General features: G+C 37.6%; 1 protein-coding gene across 7 annotated transcripts in view; it reads left to right on the forward strand.

Moving 5' to 3' along the window:
- The window catches only part of TBC1D23 (TBC1 domain family member 23), a 125929-nt gene that overhangs the window by 12989 nt on the left and 86129 nt on the right, over positions 1 to 26811 (forward strand). For 4 of the 7 annotated variants that reach the window (XM_054828076.1, XM_054828034.1, XM_054828028.1 and 1 more), the window contains 15 exons: positions 1433 to 1556; positions 3754 to 3878; positions 3993 to 4036; positions 4897 to 5000; positions 5762 to 5884; positions 6914 to 7006; positions 9518 to 9688; positions 9908 to 9950; positions 10628 to 10737; positions 11389 to 11531; positions 12729 to 12773; positions 15868 to 15956; positions 21714 to 21849; positions 22854 to 23048; positions 24242 to 26001. In XM_054828076.1, coding sequence (XP_054684051.1) covers positions 1433 to 1556; positions 3754 to 3878; positions 3993 to 4036; positions 4897 to 5000; positions 5762 to 5884; positions 6914 to 7006; positions 9518 to 9688; positions 9908 to 9950; positions 10628 to 10737; positions 11389 to 11531; positions 12729 to 12773; positions 15868 to 15956; positions 21714 to 21849; positions 22854 to 23048; positions 24242 to 24323 — 1627 coding nt within the window. In that variant the 3' untranslated portion in view covers positions 24324 to 26001. Of the gene's footprint in view, positions 1 to 1432; positions 1557 to 3753; positions 3879 to 3992; positions 4037 to 4896; positions 5001 to 5761; positions 5885 to 6913; positions 7007 to 9517; positions 9689 to 9907; positions 9951 to 10627; positions 10738 to 11388; positions 11532 to 12728; positions 12774 to 15867; positions 15957 to 21713; positions 21850 to 22853; positions 23049 to 24241; positions 26002 to 26811 lie in introns of those variants that run through there. The other 3 variants (XM_054828058.1, XM_054828049.1, XR_008577424.1) reach the window with 2 other exon arrangements.

Here is a 26811-nt window from a genome sequence, read left to right on the forward strand (position 1 = left end):
AGGTCATTAGTATTCTTTGTTTAGGCCATAAGTAGAATAAAACACCATCTCAGATATGCAATTGAGTAGACAATGATTTGTTTGAGAACTTGTAATGTAGTAAACTAATTAAAAAGCTGCAAGTGGATAATAGAAGTGTGTCTTATCCCAGGGACCAGGTGAGGAAAGTGCATTACATCTGCTTACATTACAGCACTGTTATCTCTAACAGAGGGTAGAAAATAGCTTCCTCTTTTGGTTTTAAAAACAAACAAAACAAAACCCCAGGTAAAACACAACAACAACAAACCATCCTCTCCTGAAGTAAAATGTAGGTTAGTTTCCAGGGCAATTTATTTCTGTTTAGCTAAACTTTTTTTTTATTTGTTTTTACTTACTTTTGTTTTTTACCAGTCCTTCTAATGGCTGAGCCTGCTGCCTCCAGGGGGCTTCTAGCCTAGGAAGTAGTGGATAGGTACAGGAACTCACAGTTCTTGATAGGTGTTTTTTTGAGGGGCTGTTTTTGTGTGGTTGGTTGTTAGGGGGGTTTTTTTGTTGTGTGGTTTGGTTTTTGTTGGTTTTTTTTTGTTTTTTTTAAACTGGATATTTATAAAGTGTTGATTATTACTATAGGTACCAGAAGTAAAAAATTACTGGGCAAAACAGTTAAAAATTTCTAAACAAGGTTGTTACACTGTCAGTAGAAATGTGGAAAGATTCTTTTTAGTTATTTTTGGGTATATATCCATTCTTAATGTCAAAAAGGTGGTAAAGAATGACTGGCTGGAATAATTGACCATATTAACCATTCAAAGTAATTTGCAAGTCTAGATTCTTATGCTAAATTAACAAATAGAATATTTTTCTTCTTTTTACACTTTTTGTCTTGTTAACTTAATGGGAAGTCAGATTTCTTTTGATAATTTCAAAAAAGAATCCCCACATAATTTGCTGTGGATATTTCCATTTCACCACCATAGACATACCCTTGTTTAAGAAAGTTAGGCCGATAATTGTGTTTGGAGATCTGATTCAAGTTTCACATAAGTTTACTTAAGTTTTTAAATTTTCTTTGGCTGCCATATTAGAATGATTTATATTTTTTTTTTATTCTATTATTAGTTAACAACATTGATACTGTGCTGGCCTTGTTTTGATATTTAAATCTGTTTTAAATACTTCTGTATTATATACTCTATCAAGTATTGGCAGTGTTTCATTCTTTCTCCTGCCTTATTAATATAGCAGTGGTTTCAGTGTTTGTGGGTTTTTTGTTGGTTTGGGTGGGGGTTTTTTTAACTCTTGAGGCAAGTTGGCTTCGTGATCAGTCCCTGTGAATTAAAAAAATATATAGAAAATTACATAATCACAACTAATAAAGAATTGCTACTGTAAGTCTGACAACTGAAATATTACAGGGGGACTTATGATTATTTTCACTACTACTTTTCAGGGATTGTTCTATGAAGGGAAGACCATTTCATCTATTTAGACTGCTGCTTCAGTACCATGAACCTGAACTCTGCTCCTTTCTTGATACTAAGAAGATGACTCCAGACTCATATGCACTCAACTGGGTAATAAAGTGAAAGTAGGGAAACATAATGAAAAATAAATTTTTGTTAAAATTTAAGTACATGTTGCCAGTTTATGGAAGAGTAGTACAGGAGATTAGAACTGCATATATGGAAATAAATTGCATGTTTTAATATAGTGTGGGGGTTTTGTCTTTGGTTATTTAACGTAAGATACAAGATCTTATTAATGTCACATTTTTATTGTATTGGATGTTAATTGAGCCACTGATTTTAGGAACTACTTGAAATAAGTAAGAAAGAGAGCAAATTGTGTACTCAAAGTAAGAAGCCATGATGTTAGTTTTTATAGTGGGCAGCTGTATGGTTGTAGGTATGGATAAACATCAGTCTAACGGATCTTTTAAAGACAAATTACTAATCATTTAAAAAACCTCCATGCTAATAGATATATCTGACTGCATCATATGGTGCAATGCCTTTTAGTATTTAGGCACGTGTATTTTACAGCTCTTCAAGAATTGGTCATTTCCTCCTCACCTTAACTTCAAAACTGCCTTGAGTTTGGGGTAGTTATAAAGGTGCTTACCTCAATCTTTTTTTAAAAAATTTGTGTAGCAGGACTACAATATAAAGCAGCAAAATTCTCATATTTCGGTGCTACTTAGTATATGCAATAGAAAATCATGATACAATGCTTGCAGAGGCAGAGTCTGTAAATTAATAAAGAAGACTTTATGACCCATGACCTCTTCTAGACTCTTCTTTTATACCCATTGACTTTGTGAAATTTTTTTGTAACTCCATTACTTTCAGTTGAAGAAATAGGACTGAAATGAATTATTAAACTGTGAGGTCTGTATTTGTTTGGGGTTTTTTAAAGATAATATTTTTCGGCTGCTACCAATTTTCATGTTGAAATGTGTCCAGGAAGAATTTCCATATTCTCAAAATCTGCCTTTTGCCAGTCATCAGCCTTCAAAAGGGCTATCAGGTCTTTTTTTACTACTGAATCTCCCTTTTTTAATATATAATTTTCCTTAGTAAACACAAACTTCTTTGAAGTTGTTTATTAAAAGTTCAGTTATTCATTAGGAAAAAATCTTTCCTTTGAAAGGAGGTAGGGAAAATGAGTTAGTGTGGCTGCCAGTCCTCAATGTCATGCTTTCTGGTGTACAATCATAAAAATGAGGCTTCACATTTTTTTCTATTATGAGATTACGTTCAAATTCCTTGTTTCATCTATCAAAAAACTTAGTCTGTATAGAGGTATTTCTAATGCTTAGAAATACATAAGCAACATTCAGAGACCTGGCATTGCCTCATTGTTCAGGGGCGTTTTGTCTTCAGTTGCATTTGACTCAGAATTGAATAGATGTTCTTACTGTCTGTTATGAAAGTTTACTAGGAAGTGTTGAAATACTCTATGATAGTGCTTAAAACCAGATACTGAGCTTTTGAGAGCTGTAGCTGTGTTGATACAGGATTTGTATGCATCAGCGAGTTTAGTAAGACCCCGATGAGGCCAGCTGGTATGCACTTGAGTTAGGTGGGATTGCAAATATTATCTCGCATGTGCAAAAAGAAGTTCCTATATCTTCCTTTATCCACTTTGAACTTTGTATATCAGAGAGGATGTATTTTTAAATGGGAATATGGGAACAGGCAGACAGTTTGTTAAATGGTAATGAAAATTTTCTGTTGCCTGCAAATGTTTAATTATACATCCATAAAGCATCATCATGTAATGTTAAGTAAGTGATGTTGTCAAACTAATGTGCAACCATGTTCAATTAGCTTGGTTCTACTGTGAAAAATAAAAAGAATGTTGTTTACAGGATCCTTTCAAAGTCCTATGTGCTAAGCTAGTTGAGTAAATACATTCTTTTATTTTTGTCTTGTTGGTATAATTGGTATTTAGCAGTGGCTATGAGCTAAACAGTATTCCAGCCTGTGTGTTATCTCTGGTTGAATTTGCAAGGCTGACAATGTACAGCTGAGTTTGCCTTCACACTGGGCATGTCTAATCACAGATAATCTGTAGCATTACTGCACTGTTTCCATAAAAATTGTTTTTGAGGATAGAATCATCCTTCAATACATGGCGCAAATGTATGTTTTAACACAATTTTGTAGTTTTTATTTTCTTCTAGATATCTTGTATCTCTGTTAAAAATGTTATCCTGATGAGATTGTTCCTGGTTATTGCTTTTTCTCATGCTATTTTTCACATTTTTAGCTTGGAAGCCTCTTCTCATATTACTGTTCAGATGAAGTCACTCAGGCAATATGGGATGGATATCTACAGCAAGCAGATCCATTCTTTATTTATTTCTTAATGTTAATCATCCTTGTCAATGCAAAGTAAGTGTATAGTTAATTCTTTGGGACATTCCTTGCTGACACAGTTTTAATCCACTTTTTGTTTCATTTTGGTTTTACTGACTTAATCTATGCCTGTGACTTTACTGTTTTCAGAGACGTTATCTTAGCACAAGAATCAGATAAAGAAGAAATGATAAGTAAGTACTTCTCTTATATAGCTGCTAGTGAAATATTTACCATATAGTATAATCCCCATTGATTATTTAATTACTAAATAACTGAATTATTTAGTTATTTCCCTGTGACTTTCTCATTAATGAATCCCCTCAGCCACTAATTCCTTTCTTACTATTCTTTTGCTGCAGCACATTTGCCCTGTCCTTAACTTTCTTTTCTTGTGGTTCCTTTTAGCACTCCCACACCTAGTTTTATGTTTCAGTTTGGAGTACTTGAAACAATCACTATGTTTCGAAGCCCAGAGCAGCTTTCCAATCCTTCTTTGAATCTACTGCACTTGTTGCATTTTCCTGATTATTATCTTTGTATGCACTTGATTTGGGCCTAATTCATTGCCTTTGTAATTTTTTTTACATGGCATAATACAATACAATTAATAATCTCCTAGTAGTTAAAAATGAGGGTGCTTGGAATTTTGTGTCTTTGCCATATACTGCAGAACTACACTACTTGTACCATCCTGTACATATAATACTGCTACTTGATTAAGTACTCTGTTTTAGAGGATTCTTTTGGTCAGCCCTCTTTAGAAAAGGCAGCTCTGAAAGCTAAAGCTATAAAGAGGCAAGAGTGCAGTAAAAAAATATTTTGTGTAGAAGGTTTGAACTTCTAGCACATAGCATAGGTTTCCTATGGATAAGGAGTATTTCCTGTATCTTCTCTCTCCACCTGGAGTGTGAATCAACATTTATGTTTAATCAGTAAACTTAATTGTGTTATGCCTTATTAAAAATAAGTTATTTTATGACATGAAATGATGTATGGTGGTGCTTTTCTACATCTGAAATAATCGGGCACTTATGTTGTTTGTATATCTCAGAATTCTTAGAAACTTCACCAGCCAATCTTGATTTAGAGGATATAGAAGATCTCTTCTCTTTGGCACAATATTACTGTAGCAAAACGCCAGCTTCTTTCAGGAAGGTAATTTTGGAATTCTCTTCTTTTTGGTAACTGTTGAAGCTCCTGCTGCCAGTAACTTTGAATAGTTCATTGTGATATCTTAAAATAATTTTTTCATGTTGTTACTCTGGTGGTATCTACTGTTAGGATCTTTGAAAGATAAGAAGGTCAGGTGAAACATGTTAGAGAAACTTCCCTGCAATATTCTCACTTCATGACTGATGACCTTCTTTTGCAAAACAGGTTCTCGTAAGAATTGAAGCAAAAATGCCATACTGACATAATTACATTGTAGTAGGCTGCACAGCAGTCCTAGCTGTACTTGCAACAGCAAACAGAAAAAAGCCAGTTAGTAGAGATAAAGCTGTCGTCATCTGCACTGTTCTTACAGTTCTTCCTTACTCAAGATATCTGACTTCAGCAAATTCATGAAATTAAAGTAATTGGTAGTCATTGCCTTTGGCTTGTATGTACTTTCTCTGATGTGTGTAGACAGCTATGTGAGATTTGGTGGCAGGGTGGGGGGGAACCCAACCAAAACAAAAACACAGGTATTTCATCATGTTGTCGTGGTCAGAGTGGTGAACAAGCGTGTTTGTAGTGGAAGTTCAGGCCTTTCAGAAAGAATTTCAGTTGATCAAAAATTTGATGACTATGCCGACAAGATGCAAGCGTATTGGGCTTAAGTGTTTGTGACGTTGTGGACGTAGTTTTACTTTAAGCCTTCACATCTAAAGACAATGGCTTCAGTTAACTTTTTTTTTTCCATCTTGCCTTATTAGGACAACCACAGTCTTTTTGGCAGCAGCTTGCTGGGCCTCAAAGATGATGACACAGACTTGAGCCAGGCTCTCTGTCTAGCAGTTTCTGTGTCTGAGATTCTTCAAGCAAATCAGCAACAAGGAGTCAGTATAGTGAATTACTCTTCCTCCCTCCCTCTGATTTTATAGAAAAGGAAAAGAATCACTTACTACTTTGTGTATTAAAAAAAAAAAGTGCTAACAACACAGATGAATATTTGTTATTTCAGGAAAAAGTATTCTTGTCTTGAAGCTCTCTTGTAAATGATCTGACTGCAATGCATTTGTGCTGTAGCAACGAGAGCTACATCACAGGGGAGCTTAATACAGCTGGTTTGAATCTGAGAAGTGGGAGCTTAAAGTAATACCTCACTAATTTGAATTCCTTCCCAAATGTAGCTATTGTAGAGGAAAATTTAAAACCCGCTACTCAGTACCTTTGAGAAGAATGCCATTATGAAAGACCTCTTTTGTCAATGAAAGGTTTAAACAAACAAAAAAAATTGATTCAACCTATTTCTCTAGTAGTTAATTACAGCCAACTTAGACGCAAGGACTTCACTTAGAGTATTTAAGACCAATATATGGATAACAGTGTGGCTAGATTATACTGTTTCTTATTGACTACTGGCTTTTTGTAGCAGTTTCCAGGCCCCAGTTTCATCATGCATACTTTTCCTTAGTCCAAGTAAAGTTAAGCATCTATTTATATCCAGTTTAAGTTGGTGGGATATAAAGCTATCATCATATGCTGTGCTGAGTAGTAACGAACAGATGGATTGGGACTTGAGAGTTGCCCCATCTGATGTCTTGTTGAAGTGTGCCCTCATACCCAGTATATTTCTTCTTAGTAGAAGTGAAATAATAACACTGTTTGCATTGCACTTGGGCAATCCTTTCCAATGCACAAGCTGACATATTAATCGCTAATCACTGTTAGAGTACTGTTTGTGGTCTGGTAACTGTATAAGTTCAGGTTAATCAAATGAAGTAAGATTTTTCCAACAGCTGCTGGCCCCTTTGAGGGTTTCCTGTAGTATTGGAATTAATATTAAAATATAGTTGAATGACGTACTTTCCCATCAATGATACACGATTGAAAAAATTTTAACAGGCAAAATCTTTCTCTTTCAGGAAGGAGTAAGGTTCTTTGTAGTGGATTGTCGTCCTGCAGAGCAATACAATGCTGGGCATTTATCAACAGCATTTCATTTAGACTCAGATTTGGTTCGTATGCTTTTTGTTTCTTTACTGATTTTTGAATCCTAAGTTAAATAGAAGGAGAGAGAAATGTCTGTCTTGAAAAATAAATTATCCTTAGTTTATACTGTAGTCTGTGGATTGCAGTGTCTAGCTATGTGATGAGGTTTCAAAAGTTAGCTTCTCTAAACAAGATTGGGGGAACCATCATTTTACTGAGAAGTTTAATCCTTAATGACATTAGAATTTGGGTTTCCAGACTTCCCATTCTTTGCTTAGAACTGGCTAAAGTCTAGACATTGCTTGGAGGAGAAACCTCTTTTTAGCATCGTAATTTCTAATGAAAGTTGCCATTAATTTTAACAAATAGCTTTTTTTTCCCAGCCAGTGTTACTACAGCCTGCTGGTAAGGAGCATAAGTCTTGAAAAGGATTTGGTTGCTCCTTTAAAACTTTTGCAGCACAATATGAGAGAGGAATTGCATTTTGAGACTGAGATGTACTACAGACTAATTACTTCATTAAAGATTTTGCTGTAGTTTCCATTTGATTATGAATTCCTAACTGAATATTCAAATCATATTTTTCTCTGTCCTTTTTTCCCCAAATCACTTCAGCTGATGTATTCTTCACTTCCAGATTAACCTCCTAGTATTTCACTTTAAGCAGTCTATGGATGCTGCATGGAATGATTTCCATGTATATGCCTCAACAAAGGCTTTTTTACCTTTCTTACTTAAGAAGCTCAGTCCTGCATCTATTATCTTTACCTCTCTAATTAAAATAATTATTATTCAGTGTTATTTGCACAAGTATAATTATATAGGAAACAAAAGGAGGCTGAGGGGGAGACCTTATTCTCTACAACTCCCTGAAAGGAGGCTGTAGCGGGGTGGGTGTCGGTCCATTCTCCCAAGTAGCAAGTGATAGGACAAGAGGAAGTAGTTTCAAGTTGTGCCAGGGGAGGTTTAGATTAGATATTAGGAAAAAATCTTCACTGAAAGGGTTATCAAGCACTGGAACAGGCTGCCCAGGGAAATGGAGGTTTTTAAAGGACTTGTAGACATGGCACTTAGGGACGTGGCTTAGAGGTGAAGAGTTGGCGGTGTTAGGTTTACAGTTGGACTCAGTGATCTTAAGGGTCTTTTCCAACCTAAATGATTGTTGTTCTGGGTTTTAACCTAGGTCAAAAATTACATAGGAAAAAACTTTCCCCATGGCATGTGGGTGTTCTGCTAGCCTTAATTGAACATGGTATTAAACAAAATAGAAATAAGCATCATAAATTATTAAACAGTTTAAAAACCTAGTATTATATGAAGAAGTCCATGAAGACAATTCTTAAATTGGATATGATTAGTTGGTATGTGTTTAAATTGCATATTGGAATTAACTTCTGTGGTGTGTGTCAGTTAGTGTGGGTAGGATCCTTCATGAACCATGCTGACTGAATGTCACCAGGTTCATCTGTGGTTTTAGAAGTTTAAGGTCAGGAAAACATTGTAGGGAATAATCTTTGATATGAAAAGCCTTAATGGAATTGCAGTGCATTTTATATGCTTGTATGTGCAAAGTACACACAATTTACTTTAAGGGGAGGCAATGGGGAAGGCACTCAGGAATCCATCTTGTTTATAGGTAGACTTAGAGGAAGTAGTGAGATTTAGCACCTATGTAATAAAGCAGCAGCATTTGGTTCTAGGAAAACTCTAGTTAGAATTCAGGTTGACTTACTGATGGCTAGGTTGTATACTTGTTACCTTGTACTTCATTTAATCCAGTGTAAAGGCTAGATAATGAGAATCCCTTCTCTTGCCCTTCCCCCCCCAATTCAGTTACAGGCTAATATTTCCATATTAATTTAAATAAGTGCCTTTCCCACAAGAGCAGGTTAAAATTTCAGCTGTATTTAGAAAGTCTTTGTTTCTCCATCTCTTTCATATAGTAGCTTATTGTTTTTGCATGCATAATGGGCCTTCAGGAGACCACAGCCTTAACTTATTGAGAGTATTGATAGTCCCAGGTATCTCCTTGTACTCCTGATTGTAATTTTTTTTCCCAAATCTTGATAAGTAAATGAGAAAAAGCTTAGTGGGAGACACCAAGAGGACAACCTTACTGGCACCTAGAAATTCTAGGTATTTTAAAGGGTTTCAAAACTGCAAAGTTTCAATGTGTTATGGTTGAGCATATGTAAATACAGAAATCAGTCCTTCTGTCATATTGCCAACTTAAGAAAGTTGTAAAGACTTCTTCCACTATTATTTGGTGTCTGCAAAAATAAACTAACGAATGTTAGCTGCATTTCTTTCCTGGGGAGAGCAAGGTAGAGTGAGGAAGAAAAGGATCATTCTCAGTGTTCTTCTATATAACATGAGGTCTGGGTCAGGCTGTCTTTTTTTTTGTGTGTGTATCTTGTACAGTGCTGATGTTGCCTTGTTTGTACTTGAAAAGTTATAACCATTTTCAAAGTTTGTATCTTTTAACAAGTTGTTACAGTATGTTGGTGTCAAAGAGCACTTGTTCATTCATTCCACAGATGCTTCAAAACCCATCAGAATTTGCACAGTCTGTAAAATCCCTATTAGAAGCACAAAAACAATCTATTGAGTCTGGCTCCATAGCTGGTGGGGAACATCTCTGCTTCATGGGAAGTGGCAGGGAAGAAGAAGATATGTATATGAACATGGTGCTAGCACACTTTTTACAGGTACAACTAAATTGCTGTTGATATTAATAGCTGAAATAAAGTGTGTCTGCACATATCACTGAAACTAAATGGCAAAATATTTTCCTCTTCAAATCTCAACTGGTTTTTACATTACTCAAGTTGACAGTTTTTATGAAATTAACCCATGCTTCATTACCATGCTTGTAAAACTCATTCTGCACACTTTTGCTTCAACCAAAAATGTCTTTTCTGTTGCAGAAAAATAAGGAGTATGTAAGCATTGCCAAAGGAGGATTTATGGGTAAGCTTGTTAATAATGAGCTTTGCCTTGAGAAAACTTGGCATCTTAACGCTGTTAATATTTGTATTAGGCTTTGGCTAGAAATCAGCTAAATTAGTAGGAAATAGGTCTCACTTGTCAACACTCTGTACTTGCACATTCATGGTTAACTGTTATGGCTTACCCGCATTTCTGAATGGTGAAAAATTCATACAGGAAGTGGGGAAATTCCCTCTTTCTTCTAACTTATCGTTCTTGATGTTTAGCCTCTATAGATTGCAGATCTGATACTGCTTCATAATTACTATTAATTGTTGTTGTGTTTTCTTAAATCATCAGTTCATAGTTCTAAAGTTTATGTTGCTGGAATCAGTCAGGCTCTACAGCAGTGGGGAGATCTGTGCTACAAGTATAAAGGCATTACTAGTCAGTATATGCAGTGTCATAACAACTATCTTTAGGATCAAAGCAGTGATTTATTTTTAGTTGCTGCTGAATTTTAACTGTTTTCTTTACTAAAATGCTTTCATACTATTGAAAGAAAAGCCAGGGATGATTATAGCAGTATCTGAGTTTATCGGTTTTGTTAAATCATGTGGAGCAAAAATTGTTACTGATTAGTCTTGGATATACAGTATTTTCATCAACAGACTAATTCCAGTGAAGTTCTGAATGGTTTTTTAATGGCCTTTTAACAGCCCTCCAGCAGCACTTAGCAGATATCAATGTGGAAGGACCAGAAAATGGGTATGGCCACTGGATTGCTAGTACCTCAGGCTCAAGAAGTAGCATAAACTCCTCTGTTGACGTAAGTGAATTTTAAGCTCAAGTGGTATAGTGGGATGGGAGCCCCAGGTGTACTGAATTTTTTCTTCATATTCCTTATTCTGTTCTGTAAAATGCATTACTGCAAGTTATGATTGTTTTCAGTTGTGTGTTTAATTTGAAACTATATTCACTGCCTAGTTGGGGGCGACCTAAATATTTTTATCCTTTTGAGAGGAAGAACTTGCTGTATTCATTCTCCAGCAGAATTATCTGTAATGGACAGTTCTTTTCTTGGCTCTTCAATCTGGGAATAAATTACTCTGAAACTGTATGCCAGTTTTATAGGAAAGCTCAAAATTTTATCTGTTATACAGCTGGTATGTTGTACATAGAATTTGGCTTTTAATTTGGATACAATTTGTCATTAATAGAATTCCTTCCTCTCAAGATTTTCATAGCAGACTGCTCAGTAATGAGGTTTGCTAAGCTTGCTTTGTGGATCAGCTTTACCTCAGACGCATGTCGTTGCTGTCTTTTGATAGAATTCTAAAAGAATACTTAATGCTGTAATTAATGTACTGAGTACCAAAAAGTAGATTACTATTTTGTAGTCTGTTTCCTTTCTTAACAAATGAGAGATGAAATAACATTATTTTTATATGATTAATCCTGAGAGGAGTTACTTTTACAGGGTGATTCTCCTAATGGTTCAAGTGATGGCAAAGGAGTAAAGTCCCTGGTGAATAAAATGACGGTTGCCTTGAAGACTAAATCTGTGAATGTGAAAGAAAAAGTTATTAGTTTTATTGAAAATACATCTACGCCAGTGGACAGGTGCGTCATTTATATCTCACTATGAGTTAGCAGTGAGGAATGACTTCCCATTTCAGGTGGCTATTTTGTTAATGTGAAGACTGTGCTAATTAGGAAAAAAGTTACCTTCCAGTTTCAGCATTTAGATTTCCTACTCCTACCCTCCTCACAATTTTATCATGACGCAGTGAGCCTACTGTGCTGCCTCAGTATTGCAAGGCCGGTGTGAGCAGCCTTTTCTTTTGAATGTATATCTAGAATTTGTCACTGCATGGTTAGCTTGATGACTTACAATGTGTCATTTCTGTATTCAGCCTAAAAGTCAAGAATGATTTCGCTTTTATTTCAGTTCCTCCCCATGCGGACTCTAATGGAATGGGTGAATGACACAAGGATTCTGGATGGGGGTTTTTTGTTCGGTTGGTTTTGTTCTGTTTTGGTTTTTTTACTGCCCTATCTTGTCAAGTTCAGGTTAACTTTTTGGAAGATCTTGATTTTTTTCAAGTCCTGATGTAAAGCTGCCTTTCAAATCCAGAATCCACTCTTGTTCATTTTTTGTATCTTCAAGAAGAGCTGGGAATGAGAATGTGCAAACATGTTAAAAGACATTGTCAAAGTTGGAGGTCATCACTCCAAATACTTATGTTAACTAGATGAAAGACTAGCAGCTTTCATCTGTCAAAGCTTTAATTGAATAGCCTGGTTTAGAGTACCTTAAAATGCACCCTTTGGAGTTGTATATTGCTAAGACATTGGTATTCAGGAGTCTTACAGAGCTAGGGTTTGTTTGATAGCAGGATATAAAATACATGCCAAGCAAACAGTAGTTTTATGTAGTCTTGTACCTAATCAAAAGGTACAGATTGTTGCTTCTTTTTGTGTTGGAAAATGATTTTTTTTTTAAATATTATTATTTCACAATTAGAGGCAAAAAATTCTTAAATAGCACTTGGTAGTAGCTTTTGTTGTGTGAAGAATTCATGTAAAGCTTATATGTAAGCCATGCATAGCATGAAAAATTCATCCTTTAGTAGAATTTTTATGAATATTTCCCTCCCTTGTGGCTAGCTGTCATGAAGCATTGCTTTTATTTATAAGCATCCTCCTTGAAGAAGATACATTGCCAATATAGAGCATTTCAATTATTTATCTAGACTTTTCCTTTCAACTTTTTTTTTTTAATTCTTTTGTTCTGTCCTCTGCCCCAATATACTATAGAATACCTTTCAATATTCCCTGGCCAGACAGAGCAAGCCTGGAGCGGTAAGCTTGATAATTAAGCAGTCTGACTAAAACCACCTTTGTCGTATTTAGCATGGCATCGCAATATTTGTAAGCATTGGTTACACTGACAAAGTTGCTAACATTTTTATATTAATTTAGGTTTTTTGCATATATTAAAGCTATTGGGTTTTACAAGTACTGGTCAGGGGACTAGAGGAAGAAGAAGAATGTATTGGCAGTGCTTTCTTCTCTTAGTTTCTGCTGTGTTATTTCTGTTCCTTGCTATTGCTTTTGATGGAATTTTTTTTTTACTTGTCATTTCCTATATACCTTTTATTAGTGACTTGCACTAGTGAAAGACACCAGGAGCAATTACTGAACAAATTATGGCTTAAGCTTTTAACAAGAGAGACTACAACTATGAAAAGGACTTCTTATAAACTATTCATAAAGCATCATCAGAGCTCAGATATAACAGGGAACCCATATGGAAATTCTGTCGGGAAATCTGGAATTTTTATGCTTCTCATCACATGGTGATAGAACATGGTGATAGAAACAGAGGTGCTCATTACTGGGAAAAGAAAAATGCTGAGTTAATAAGTAAATATGCTTTGCAACTCTCCCTCATCTTGTTCCCATAACTACTGCGTTTCACACAAATGTGGAGTCCCTTCACATTTGTTTCAGATTTATTGCCTTATAATTATTTCAGAAATACAAATTGTAAATTGAGTTTATATAAAATTACTTACGATAAATGAAGGACAGCTCATGTGTAATGAGTTTGGAACTTTGGTTATACTTTAGGAACTCTATGTTACAGCTTTTGACCCTCGTAGACTGAAAAGCATGAATATTGGTGCTGGAAGAATTAATGAATATTTAAAACACTGTTTGGGTTTCCAAGGATTTTGGACCAATTTTTCAAGTAGTTTGCACATAATTTGAAATAGGATTTACCCATAAGCATTACAGAATGGTGTTGTGTGAGCAAAACCAGTAGTCATGTTAACCAGTATTCTTTTGAGGGGAAAAAAAAAAGTGGAAATATCCCAATAGAACATAATATATTTTGTTACTTTAGAAGCCCTAAAGAGCATGGGGATTTCTCCCCACATTTTGTTGACCAGTTTTTAGAATATGGTAAGAAAGTGTTAAAATTCCAACTTAAAACACTTGGTGACTGACTTTAGTAACTGAAAGACACTTGAATCTGTATTTGTAACCAAGAAGTTCTGATATATTGAGATTATACTTCAGTTATTTTACTGGCTCCTTTCACTCACATTGCTTATCTTCTTTCATTGGGAAGATGATAAATTTGCTCACACTATGGATCACTAGACTGTTCTCTTAAAAACCTGCAATGGCATTCTTTTCCCATCCATTCAGTTAGGTCCACTTTGTGTTTATTGCCAATATATTTCGTTTTGCAGGTTTGCCATTAAAGGGAATTGTGTTCAATTTGTAGCAATGTAATGATGGCCTTCCATGCAAACAGGTTAAAAGAAATCCATTTCTAGTTTAAGATGTTACCAGGTTTTTATAAAGTAGCTTTTTACTTTTTTCTTGTCTTGACTTTGATCTTTAAATGCCAGTGAGATCTTCTCTTAAATCCTCTGTGTAATTCAATTTGACACTATTTTAATGTGCTGCCTATTACTCGATTGGTTATGTATTACTAAAGCATATTTACAAAAGCTTCTGTACAGAAGCACTGCCCTCTTGAATTGTCAGTGTCATTGATGCTTATTGTCTTAAACACTAATGAGCATGTTTTTGTATGGTTATTTTTTGTTTCATTGTAGAATGCATTTCTGGTTTTTTGGTGGTGGTGGTGGTTTGGTTTTTTCCCTATTAAACATTTTCTTGTTTTGTCTACACTAGTAAATTTTAGCCATAGAAAATGTAGGTTTGTTTTTTAACTTTCAAATATGCTTTCAGGTTATATATAAGTACTAGCATTCATTTATATATTACTAAAGAGGTTGCCTCTCCAACTTGGTGCTACAGTAGCATGTAAACTGGAGTTTGTGAATGTACTTAAACTATAAGCCCTTGTTCCTGTTTTATAGGAAATATGAATACACATTATGGGGACGGAGGTTTTCGAAATCAAAATGAGGGAAAGGGACAGGCATGTTTTGGTTTGGTTTTTTTTGTTTTTTTTTTAAACTGCTACATGTTGCCAGTTCTAAAGGCTAAAATCATGAACTGTTTATTTTGTTCAGTAATTACCTATTTTGTGGCTTTCTGAACCTTCAGGTTTTCTCATATTTTCAGGTATTCTCAGCAATTCAGGGCTAGAACTTTTAATACGACAGCTATGACCATGTAATCGTGGCACTCTGAGCTGGAGCGTTAAAATATCTCAGGATTTGCAACTGTTACTGTCAAACATTAAGACTCAGTTGTGTTTGTGTCACTTGATATGATCTATAGAAATAGATTTAAAGGTGATTTTTTTTTTAAGATCAATATCTATGTAGAAATCCTAGTGATGCTGGATTTTTAGCAGTAGGAATTGCTCAACCGAAGATTTCAGGATTTGGCTCATGCTGGACAAAGTAATGGACAGGAAGTGTAGAGTTAACACTGCAGTGGATGGTTTATAGTAACCCCACTTTCAAGTGCTTAAGGTATTTTGTTATCTTTTGAGGAATTAACCAGAAAAAATGAGCTTCCAGACATGTTAGTTAATAATCTTCATTTTTAAGCCCATCCCTATTTGGCATCCCTGTAAAGCTGCCCTGACTGTCCAGAAATATTTCAGTTTCATACTAGAAACTTCAGAGCATGTTGTCAGTTTTCAGGTCTCTAATGTATTTTGTTATTTGAGAAGGTGACCAGAAGTTCTTTTTAAAACAAAGTATTTCTTTTCACCTAATTTGTAACAACAGCCAGCCTTGCCAAGTAACTGGAATACATGCTTTCACTAACCAAATTGCTTGATGGGTCACTCACAGCTTCCTTGCAGGCAGCTTCATGAAATTCTCTTGTCCTTCTCAGTTGCACAGTTGTGTTTACATTTTGCTAATACGTTATTGTAGGTATGACTCCTACAATATGTCACACCATCAGTTTTCTTCTCCCATCCCATGTTCTCTCCTGCCCTTTTCATTACCAACAGACACGTCAGCAGCAGTGACAGAGTAGGAAAACCCTACCGTGGTGTGAAACCAGTATTCAGCATTGGAGATGAAGAAGAATACGATACTGGTATAGTAGATTTTCCTCTTACCTTGATTAGCTTATTTAGATAAAATTATTAAGTTCGGCTAAATCATAAGAGTGTATTTTACATCTTTGTCTTACAACGTGATGTTTTTCTAACTATTCTCATTGATCGTGTTTGCTATGGTGGTGCCTAGGACCAACCAAGAAAGAAACACCCTCTTCAAATACATAGAATCATAGAATGGTTTGGGTTGGAAGGGACCTCAAAGATCATCTAGTTCCAACCCCCCTGCCATGGGCAGGGACACCCTCCACTAGACCAGGTCACCCAAAGCCCCATCCAACCTGGTCTTAAATACTTCCAGGGATGGGGCATCCACAAGCTCTCTGGGCAACCTGTTCCAGCACCTCACCACCCTCACAGTAAAGAATTTCTTTCTAACATCTAATCTAAATCGACCCTCCTTCAGCTTAAACCCATTCCCCCTTGTCCTGTCACTACACTCCCTCATAAACAGTCCCTCACCAGCTTTCCTGTAGGCCCCCTTCAGGTACTGGGAAGCCGCAATTAGGTCTCCCTGGAGCCTTCTTTTCTCCAGGCTGAACAACCCCAACTCTCTCAGCCTGTCCTCACAGGAGAGGTGCTCCAGCCCTCTGATCAGCTTCGTGGCCCTCCTCTGGACTCGCTCCAACAGCTCCATGTCTCTCCTGTACTGGGGCCCCCAGAGCTGGACGCAGTACTCCAGGTGGGGTCTCACAAGAGCGGAGTAGAGGGGCAGGATCACCTCCCTCGACCTGCTGGTCACACGCTTCTTTTGATGCAGCCCAGGACACGGTTGGCTTTCTGGGCTGCAAGTGCACACTGCCGGCTCATGTTGAGCTTCTCATCAACCAACACCCCCAAGTCTTTCTTCTCCTCAGGGCTGCTCTCAATCCATTCTCCACCCAGCCTATAGTTGTGCTTGGGGTTGCGCTGACCCACGTGCGGGACCTTGCACTTGGCCTTGTTGAACTCCATGCGGTTTGCACGGGCCCACCTCTCCAGCCTGTCAAGGTCCCTGTGGATGGCATCCCTTCCCTCCAGTGTGTTGACCACACCACACAGCTTGGTGTCGTCGGCAAACTTGCTGAGGGTGCGCTCGATCCCGTTGTCCATGTCGCTCACAAAGATGTTAAACAGTGCCGGTCCCAGTACCAACCCCTGAGGAACACCACTCGTCACCGTTCTCCACTTGGACGTTGAGCCGTTGATCACAACTCTCTGAGCGCAACCATCCAGCCAATTCCTTATCCACCGAGTGGTCCATCCATCGAATCCATGTCTCTCCAATTTAGACACAAGGATGTCATGCGGGACAGTGTCAAATGCCTTGCACAAGTCCAGGTAGATGACGTCAGTTGCCCTTCCCTTGTCCACCGACGCTGTAACCCCATCATAGAATGCCACCAAGTTTGTCAGGCACGATTTGCCCTTAGTGAAGCTGTGTTGGCTGTCACCAATCACCTCCTTATCTTCCGTGTGCCTGAGCATAGTCTTCATGAGGGTCTGCTCCATAATCTTGCCAGGCACAGAGACTGACCGGCCTAGTAGTTCCCTGGGTCTTCCTTTTTACCCTTCTTAAAAATGGGGGTTATGTTCCCCCTCTTCCACTCAGCGGGAACTTCGCCGGATTGCCAGGACTTCTCAGATATGATGGCGAGTGGCCTGGCCACTTCATCCGCCAGTTCCCTCAAGACCTGCGGATGCAACTCATCAGGTCCCATGGACTTGTGCACCTTCAGGTTCCTTAGATATTCTCAAACCTGATCTTCTCCTGCAGTGGGTGGTTCTGCATTCTCCCCATCCCTGCCTTCTGCAACCTGGGCACTGTGGCTCAAGCATTTGCCAGTGAAGACTGAGGCAAAGAAGTCATCGAGTACCTCAGCCTTCTCCATATCCTGGGTAACCAGGTCACCCGTTTCATTCCGGAGGGGACCCACATTTTCCCTTGTCCTCCTTTTATCACTAACATACCTATAGAAGCTTTTCTTGTTGTCCTTGACATCCCTGGCCAGACTAATCTCTATCAGGCCTTTGGCTTTCCTAACCTGAACCCTGGCTGCTCGGACAGTTTCTCTGTATTCTTCCCAGGCTACCTGCCCTTGCTTCCACCCTCTGTAGGCTTCCTTTTTTTGTTTGACTTTGCCCAGGAGCTCCTTGTTCATCCACAGGGGCCTCTTGGTGGTTTTGCTTGACTTCCTCTTCACTGGGATGCATCGCTCCTGAGCTTGGAGGAGGTGACCCTTGAATATTAGCCAGCTGTCTTGGGCCCCTCTTCCTTCCAGGGCTTTGTCCCATGGTATTCCACCAAGCAGATCCCCGAAGAGGCCAAAGTCTGCTCTGCTGAAGTCCAGGGTAGTGAGCTTGCTGTGTGCTCTCCTTGCTGCCCTGAGGATCCTGAATTCCACCATTTCATGGTCACTGCAGCCAAGGCCGCCCTTGAGCTTGACGTCCCCTACCAGGCCCTCCTTATTGGTGAGAATAAGGTCCAGCATGGCACCTCTCCTCATGGGCTTCTCTATCACTTGGAGGAGAAAGTTGTCATCGACATGTTCCAGGAACTTCCTGGATTGCTTGTGCTCAGCTGTGTTGTCCCTCCAGCAGATGTCAGGGTGGTCGAAGTCCCCCATAAGGACCAGGGATTGTGAGCGTGAGGCTGCCCCTATCTGCCTATAGAGGCTTCATCTGCTCGGTCTCCCTGGTCAGGTGGCCTGTAGCAGACCCCCACTATGATGTCCCTTGCCCCAGCACTCCCTTTAATCCTGACTCACAGGCTCTCAGTGGGCTCCTCATCCATCCCCAGGTGGAGATCCATGCACTCCAGCTGGTCACTGACATAGAGGGTGACGCCCCCTCCTTGCCTGCCCTGCCTGTCCTTCCTAAAGAGCCTGTACCCTTCCATCCCAACACTCCAGTCACAGGAGCTATCCCACCACGTCTCTGTAATGCCAATAAGGTCATAGCCTTGCAGGCACACACACGTCTCCAGCTCCTCTTGTTTATTCCCCACGCTCCGTGTGTTCACATAGAGGCATTTCAGTTGTGCCCCCAATGAGGCTGACTTACTGGCTGGGGTGGCTGGGATTCTTTTGACGTATCTTCACAGTGTTACCCTGTTGGTACCTGTTGCATCCGGAGCCCCTGGCCGTTCTCCTCTAGGCTTCGAGCATGCTGCAGTGCATCCAGCACGTCTCTGCTACATAGTAGCAGACAAAATGAAAAAGATTTTGTGGTAGGCACCAAATAGCCAACAGGAAGAAATGGAAATAGATGGGTTTAGAGGATCGTTTGTGTTTACTTATTATTTCTGTAGTAAAGATCTACTTTTCTACACTGGTCTTGTACATGTAAACCTGCAATTGTACCTCTATTACAACAGTAAGCAAAATGTAAACTGATTTATCTCAGGTTGAATCTCTAGTGTTGGCAGTTAGTGTAATGATCTGGATTTCTGAAAATATCATTGGAGCTAGGCTTAAGATGGCTAATGTGCACACCTCTTCAGTGCTTTGGACTTTGCTTTTTAGCATTGAATCTATTAATAATTGATTCATCTCTGGATGTGCATGCAGAATGCTGCAGAAAAAAGTGCAATTTTTATTTAATTTTTTTATATAGTTGAAAAATTACAGGCAAAACTGGAATGCCACACATTTCACAAAGATTTTTTTGGGGGGGCTTTTTTGAGACCAGTGCTAACGTTAGAATGGTGCAGACCTATTGCTATCCTGGTTTTGTTCTGGTACACTTAGCTGGCTCCCAACCACCATCATCTCACAAGTAACTGTTCTGTGACCAAAAGGCATACTCGGCTTCTATGTGAGAAACAAATACCTAGACTAAGAATCTTTGACCTGCAAAAGAAGTAATTTAGGAAGCTTAATGAAAGAGATTCATAGGATCTGAAGATGAAACTATCAGGCAGAAGCTTCATCACTAACAAAACAATACTTCAAATGCCATATAATTTAAGTTTGCACAGTTCTTTGAGCATCCGTAGTGTTTAGCAAAGTCTGTGTGGTTTCAGAAAACCAGATCCTCAAAGACAAATTATCTAGAACTGTATTTTCAGTAATGGTTGTCTGCTAATTTCTATTTACGTTTGCTTTTAAAAAGCATTGTTTTAAAAGACTTAGTAAGTAAGCAGAATCACTGCAATTATTTGAATACACAAAGCCACACATATGAAGTGAAATATATGTTATTTTGGTGCAAAAGAATGCAAAAAGTGAACTGGTTTCTGTATAATTGTTTTTATGAAGTTTTAGCATGTTTTTTGTACTAAATAATTGCAATCAGCTATAATAATTGTGACCTGCTCTAGGTGGCCCCGCTTGAGTAGAAGAGGTGAACCAGATGACCTCCTGAGGTCCCTTCCATCTTCAACCACCCTGTGATTCTGTGAAATGAGGATGGATTTTGTTCCATTCCTTTCAGTTTGATAATGTAATTTTTCAGTGAAAACCTTTTCAGAAGTGTGGCTACAATTCTGAATTGCTTTGAAATAAATAGTTTAACAAAGTATGGAAAACTGGCTTTGAAAAAGACACTTTAAAGACATGTCCTTCAAAGTTACTTCTGGGAGTAATTTCTATGGATTTAATATAGTTCATTGTTTTAGATAACTAGATTACTTAAATTCTTCTCATGTAGCACCAAAATTACTATGTAAGCATAATCATCGTATTTAGACATTAAAACAGTATTTTGCAACTAAGAGCTAACACTTGCAGGAGTTTTGGGTGTTTCACAGAGGTCTGTGCTGAAAACTTTAGTTTTGAGTATGTTCTTAAATGTCCTTAGAAAAGGAGGTGAACCCAAAGACAATTTTTGCTAATGATTCAAGGTAGTAAGGACAGACTGAAGAATTGAAGGATTCTTTTGCTAGTTAGTGGCACATGAAATTCAGTATGAATTAATGTGAGGTGAGAAACATGGAAGAAAAAAAAAAAAACAGTTCTAGTTTCAGATATGAAATGGTAGGCTGATTTGCCTGTGTCCAGGAGCAGTAGGTTTATAATAAGTAAGTGCTCATTAGCAGTCAGAAGAGCAAATCAAATGCTAGGAATTATAAGGAAAGGAGCAGAGAATAAAACAGAGGTCATTATGTCACTGTATTAATCCGTGGTTCACCCACACATGGAATATTGTGTGTCTTGATCCTCTACCTCAGAAACAATGTTTGAACAGGAGAAGATTCAGAGAGTGATAAGAAGGTTGAGGAAAGATACGAAATGGCTTTCACAACAGGCGTAACTGAATATTAGAACTTTTCTTATGTTAAATAGGCAATTTAAGGGAGGAAAAATAATGCCTGGCCTGGAAAGGGATCAACAGATGTTTATTTCTTGTGCAAGAAACTAGAAGCCACAAGAGGAGGCTTTCCTGACATGTAGTTGAAATGTTTTTGGTATTCCTTGCCAAGCACTAAGATACTGGTGTTGTAGATGCAAAAAGCTTACATGGCTTCAAGGAAAGTCTGGACGAGTCCATGTAAATGAGATCTATTAAACTTTACTGAATGGACAAATCAGACCAGCCTAATAAATATCCTGAGCTGAAAATAGTTGTCTGCTGAGAGAGAAATAAAAGAATATCAGATATGCACGCCTTTTTCTTTCTTCCCTCTGAACAGTTGTTTATGGCTAGGTGGCCTTTGGTTTGAACCAGTGTAGACACTATGGGTTTAAGTGAGTTGAAAAGTTGTCTGACGTGTGAAAAACTTTTCTTTTGTTTTTTACCCCCTCCCTTCAAAACAGATGAAATTGATAGCTCCTCGATGTCAGATGATGATCGAAAAGAGGTTGTCAACATCCAAACATGGATAAATAAACCTGATGTGAAGTATAACTTCCCCTGTAATGAAGTAAAAGAAAATGGACATATGTTTCCCAGGTACTGGCATTAGTCCTAAGCTTAATGAAAATCTCTGTCTTGATACACACTTTAAAAAAAAAAAAAAAAAAAAGGAAATTAAGTTATTCTTGATATTAAACTAGGAAATGAAGGTGCAAAACAATCTAGAACAAAATGTTACTGCTATATTTGCATTCTTATATTGCAGCGTTAGAGAATGATAATTATGTACAAAACCTAGTATGAAGTTTTACTTTGCAGAACAAGACACTAAGAAAAATATTCTCAGTATATATAGGCTTATTTTTCAAGACCAGGTAGACCCAAGTACCTGTGGCTCTGGTTTTTTTTTGTCTACTCGTCTCTGTGCCTTGTGCTACACACCCATCTTGTCCCTAAGATTCAGCGACCTTGTTGATCCTGCAAGAGCAGAACATGATGCTTGCTGTATTTTGGCTTCCCCAAAGAGTACAAATCCTGTTCAATCTGGTTAACAGAAAATTGCATAGGGCTTTCTCTTGCATCATGGTCTGTTCTTGTCTTTTATTATTAATTTTTCTATGGAATTTATTTTATGTAGTGTATGATTAGTAATCTATCATAGTATGATTTCTCAAACCGAGTTGGAACTCACTAGTGTGTTCCCACCACTAGTTAAACATTCATTCCTTCCATGAAGAAGGCAAAAGTGGGTCTTGAACTGAGCTGGCAGGTCAGCGTCTCCATGTTAGTGCTTGTACAATGATTGACAATCATGGGCTGCCAGCACATCCTTTTAACTTAGGTCTGATGCTCCAAGTGTAGAGTTGCTGCTCTGTAGATGGAGGGATGGGGTTAGGGTATGATTGAAGGATGAAAGAGAGAGGCTGGAGGCATTTTCCCTTCTCTGTGCGTGGCCTGATATGTTACTAGTGGTTGTGACAGCACTCAGCTGTTGTGTTGAGGTGATGTTGTTAACCTCTTGCTCTGTTTTTGTATGCTGTTGAAGATGCCATGCTTCTTTTCAAAAATGACTATGATACATATTTTTCTTTTCCTTCAAGTCATCTCCTAGTAACAGCAACTCATATGTACTGTTTGAGAGAGATCCCATCGCGAAAGGGACTGGCTTACATACAGTCTCGACAAGCACTCAACTCTGTAGTCAAAATCACATCTAAGAAGAAACACCCAGAACTGATCACCTTTAAATATGGAAATAGCAATACTTCAGGCATAGAAATTTTGGCAGTTGAAAGGTAAGCCATCTCGGTAGCAGAGATGTAAGTAGTAATAATATATTACAGAATGTTGTCAACTAGAAATCAGGGGCATGCTATAATTCACAGAATTTAGTTCAAAAGTAATACTTTTTATTTAGGAATAGATAATTCAGATGTGAACTAGAAAAAAGATCTGCCAGCAGAATGAGGAGAATTTACAAGACCCAGCAGAGAGGAGCTCCATGGTCTGCAATGACAGTTATTGGGGATGGGGTGGGTGCAAGTGTTTTCTTTGTAATATGTTTTAAACGAAAATGAAGTGGACAACCTTCTACAGCCTAAAGTATGGATTTGTCAAGAGTAGGATTTGAGAGAGTGGTCTTTCTTCTGTGGTATCTTTTCCTGAGACATCTAACTCTTCCTATGCATTGTACAAGGAGTCCAGAAGCCTAACCTCTAAACTCTGAGCCCCTGAAACCTTGTTCCTGAAATTTAGGTATTGCCACGCTCAGCATTTGCATGCTTAAGACAGGGGGAGGTCAGAGGGATGGGTTGTGTTGGGCTCTCTTCCACTGGTATAGCCGGTGGCAACAAAGTTGCTGACATCAGTTGGACATTTTCTCATCCTCTCCCTTGGAGAACTGTGTACAGTGGGTGCTCTGTCTTCACAAGAAGTGGGAGATGAGTTTACTAGCTAACTAGGGAAGTTGTTCTATGCTTGTTGGCTGCTTGGCATGAAATTAGTTTGGTAGTAGGTCAGACAAAGATAAATTAAAATGTTGCAGAGAACTTTACTGCTTGTTAAATTACTTCATCACCACCTTGTTAACTGGAGCAAATCCAGAAGAGAAGGGATTGTAAATAAATAATCTAGAGCTATCTATAGGAATTTTTAAAGAAAACAACTGACTGCCATGCTTCAGTCGGACAGTGCTATCTGTAGAGATCTTGAACTGCCGATCTATACGATTGTTAATTAATGAAGAACTTTTCCTTTCCAGGATGGTCTGTGAAGTACTCCTCAACAGTTCTAAGTTCGCAAACGGAAAGTGTTTCATAGTATAAACAGGAAATAAATGTTATTTTCTCAGTAATTTTTCATTTTAATATATTTCCCTCCTCCTTCCTCCTAGTTTGTGCCAGAGGAAAAGTCAAAACAAGAATTATGGAATTGATACTCAAAAATTTTATAGTGAATTAATGATGGCTTTTTCTAATCTTTTTTTAAGGTATTTGATTCCAAATGCAGGTGATGCTACCAAAGCCATAAAACAACAGATCATGAAAGTATTGGATGCCTTGGAGAGTTAATAAGTAAAGACTTTGTAGAGAACGGTTTATAAAGAAGAAGCAACCAAGATACTGTATGTGGACACAAGCTGACTGTTTCCCAACTGAATACTAACTTAAGAGATTTTTTTTGTTTGTTTGCTGATGGGAGTGCCTGAGTAGCAGGCTTAAGATAGGGTAAATTATTATCAATTTCTGAACAGGATTTTTAATTTTTTTATTATATTTTGTTTTGAAGAAATGTTTATTGTAAAGGTCAGTTTGTTTCATTTTTAATGCAGCCTTAATGTGAGTGATCTGCATCTTTGCAAGAGAAGATGCAGCTGGGTTCGCATTCAGTGTGTTAAAGGAATGAAGCACTGCCAAATATGGAGCAGCAGTTGAAAATAGAATGGTTTTTAAATTACTGTCCCTTGAAAGTCAAGTGTCTCCATTGCCTACAGTCTATAAATTTGGTTTTGCCTACTCGGTAGTATCAAGGACTGATTAAAAACTTATGTTTATGAGCAGAGCAGATAAAAATCTTAGAAATACTGATTCCTTTTCATTAAAAATGGTTAAGTCCAGCTTGGGCCACAGATAAATGGAAAAAATGCAAGCAGTTTGTAAAATTAACTTTTTTTAAAAAGTCTTACCTGCTAGTAGGCTAAATAATTGGAAGTGGTGGTAAGGGTATTTTTAAATGCCAAAATGAACTGTGCACAATAAGCTTTTACTACAGGGTTGTGATTTTTTTAATTATGCAAAATACTACATTTCATAGGTTGAGGCTGTTTCTCTTGTAAAGATGAGTGTGTGCCATTGAAATTGAAGTTAATGCTTCATGACAGAATATGATGGTTGAAAACAAGTTACCTTGCTCCTCAAAACCAAAATGCCTAAGATAATTAGACCTTTAAAACCCTTCAGTTCAGCACAGAAGCGAGCATGTGCTGATCAAAGGTGTGTTCAGCAAGAAAATTAACGCACACAAATAAAGTGAAAAGATTCAAGTGCTATATGCCTGTGATAAATGTATTCATTACTTGTTGCCTTCATTGATTCAAGCATTTGTTTATATTCTTTTAATTAACATCTTCTAAATTAGTTAATGTTTGAGAGATGGCAACTATGTGATTGCTTATCAGCAGCTTTCCACTTGTTCCAAGAACGGTTCTCTTGTTAAAAAACCCAGTACAGGAATGTCCTTGTGGCCAAGGCACAGCGTCTTTGTAGACTGATGTGGAAATTACCAAAAACTGTGAAATAAAGATAACAGGGATTAGCTTTGCTGCGTGGAGTCTTCTGAGTATTTGATTCAGACTCGGTGAATTGGTACATCATCAGGAGGTAAAAGAAATTAAACTGACCTTTATAAAAAACAGTTATTCTAAGTTATGTTACTAGGAATCAAGCTAGGGCACCTTAATTCTGGATCTAATTCCTTTTTTTTTTTTCTTAGTATCTGAGTAAACACCAATAGAACTTGAACTGTTGAAGATATTTGCATGAAATTGCACTTGGGCCAATGCTCATGTATTTATAGTTTTGCCCAGCAGCTGTTGTATTACATTTTCCTCTTCCTACTCCCTTCTGAAAATATCCTGAAGAGTCTCTGACTCTGTGCCTACTTCAGCAATGAGATTTTTTTCATGTAAAGATGTTTGTGTTACTGTTTATAAACTACAGTTGTAAATAAACCAGTACAATTTGAACATAACTTGTTCTTTCAGAAAGCATTTAGTTGCATACTGTGTGAATTCTCGGAATCAATTAACAGTTTTTCCTAAAGGTATTTTGTAAATGGAAGTGAATTTGGTCTTTGGAGTGGAAGAAGCTGATTATCGATCATAGCTACTATCAGTGACATCTTAATGTAAGTATTTTGGATCTTAGACTCGGAGTGATTTCAATGAAATACTTTTGGGTGAGTCATAGTAAGCATTCATAGAAAGATCAAAATGAGTTAACAAATGGTTCAAATTTAAGAGAAGGGGTCTCTGCATAAATTCCAGACTTCTCAGCATCATATTTTTATATTACGAAAATGTCGACAAAATGATACAATGCATTTCTCCTAGTCATTGGGGGTGGGAGGGAAGGGGAATTGTGAAAAGTACACTCAGTTGTTAAACAGGTGTACTTGGGTATTAAATATGGAAAGCAAGTAATGTGTATGCTTCTTTGACGACAAAAAATACAGACCTTTTAGATCTACAGTAAGTAAAGCTACAGTAAGTCAGTTCTTAAATCTCTTCTGTGTGGAAATGTATAAGCTAAGTCATTAAGAAGTTCATTATTTTTTATTTTTTAAGACAACATGAAAGTTATCAACAGACTCCCTATTTTACAAGGTTCAGTCCAAACTATTTTCAGTGGTGTTTTATGTATCACTACCCATGCTTTAAAGGCTAGTTTTGCCTCATAGTGTACGTATCTGTAGTTAGCGTGTCTGTTACAAAACTTGTATTGCTAAGCAGAAATTCCATTTATAGTACTGGAATGACAGTTTTTTGAAAAGAAAAAATAG

The sequence above is a fragment of the Grus americana genome, chromosome 1 (assembly GCF_028858705.1).
Source record: "Grus americana isolate bGruAme1 chromosome 1, bGruAme1.mat, whole genome shotgun sequence".
NCBI lineage: Eukaryota > Metazoa > Chordata > Aves > Gruiformes > Gruidae > Grus > Grus americana.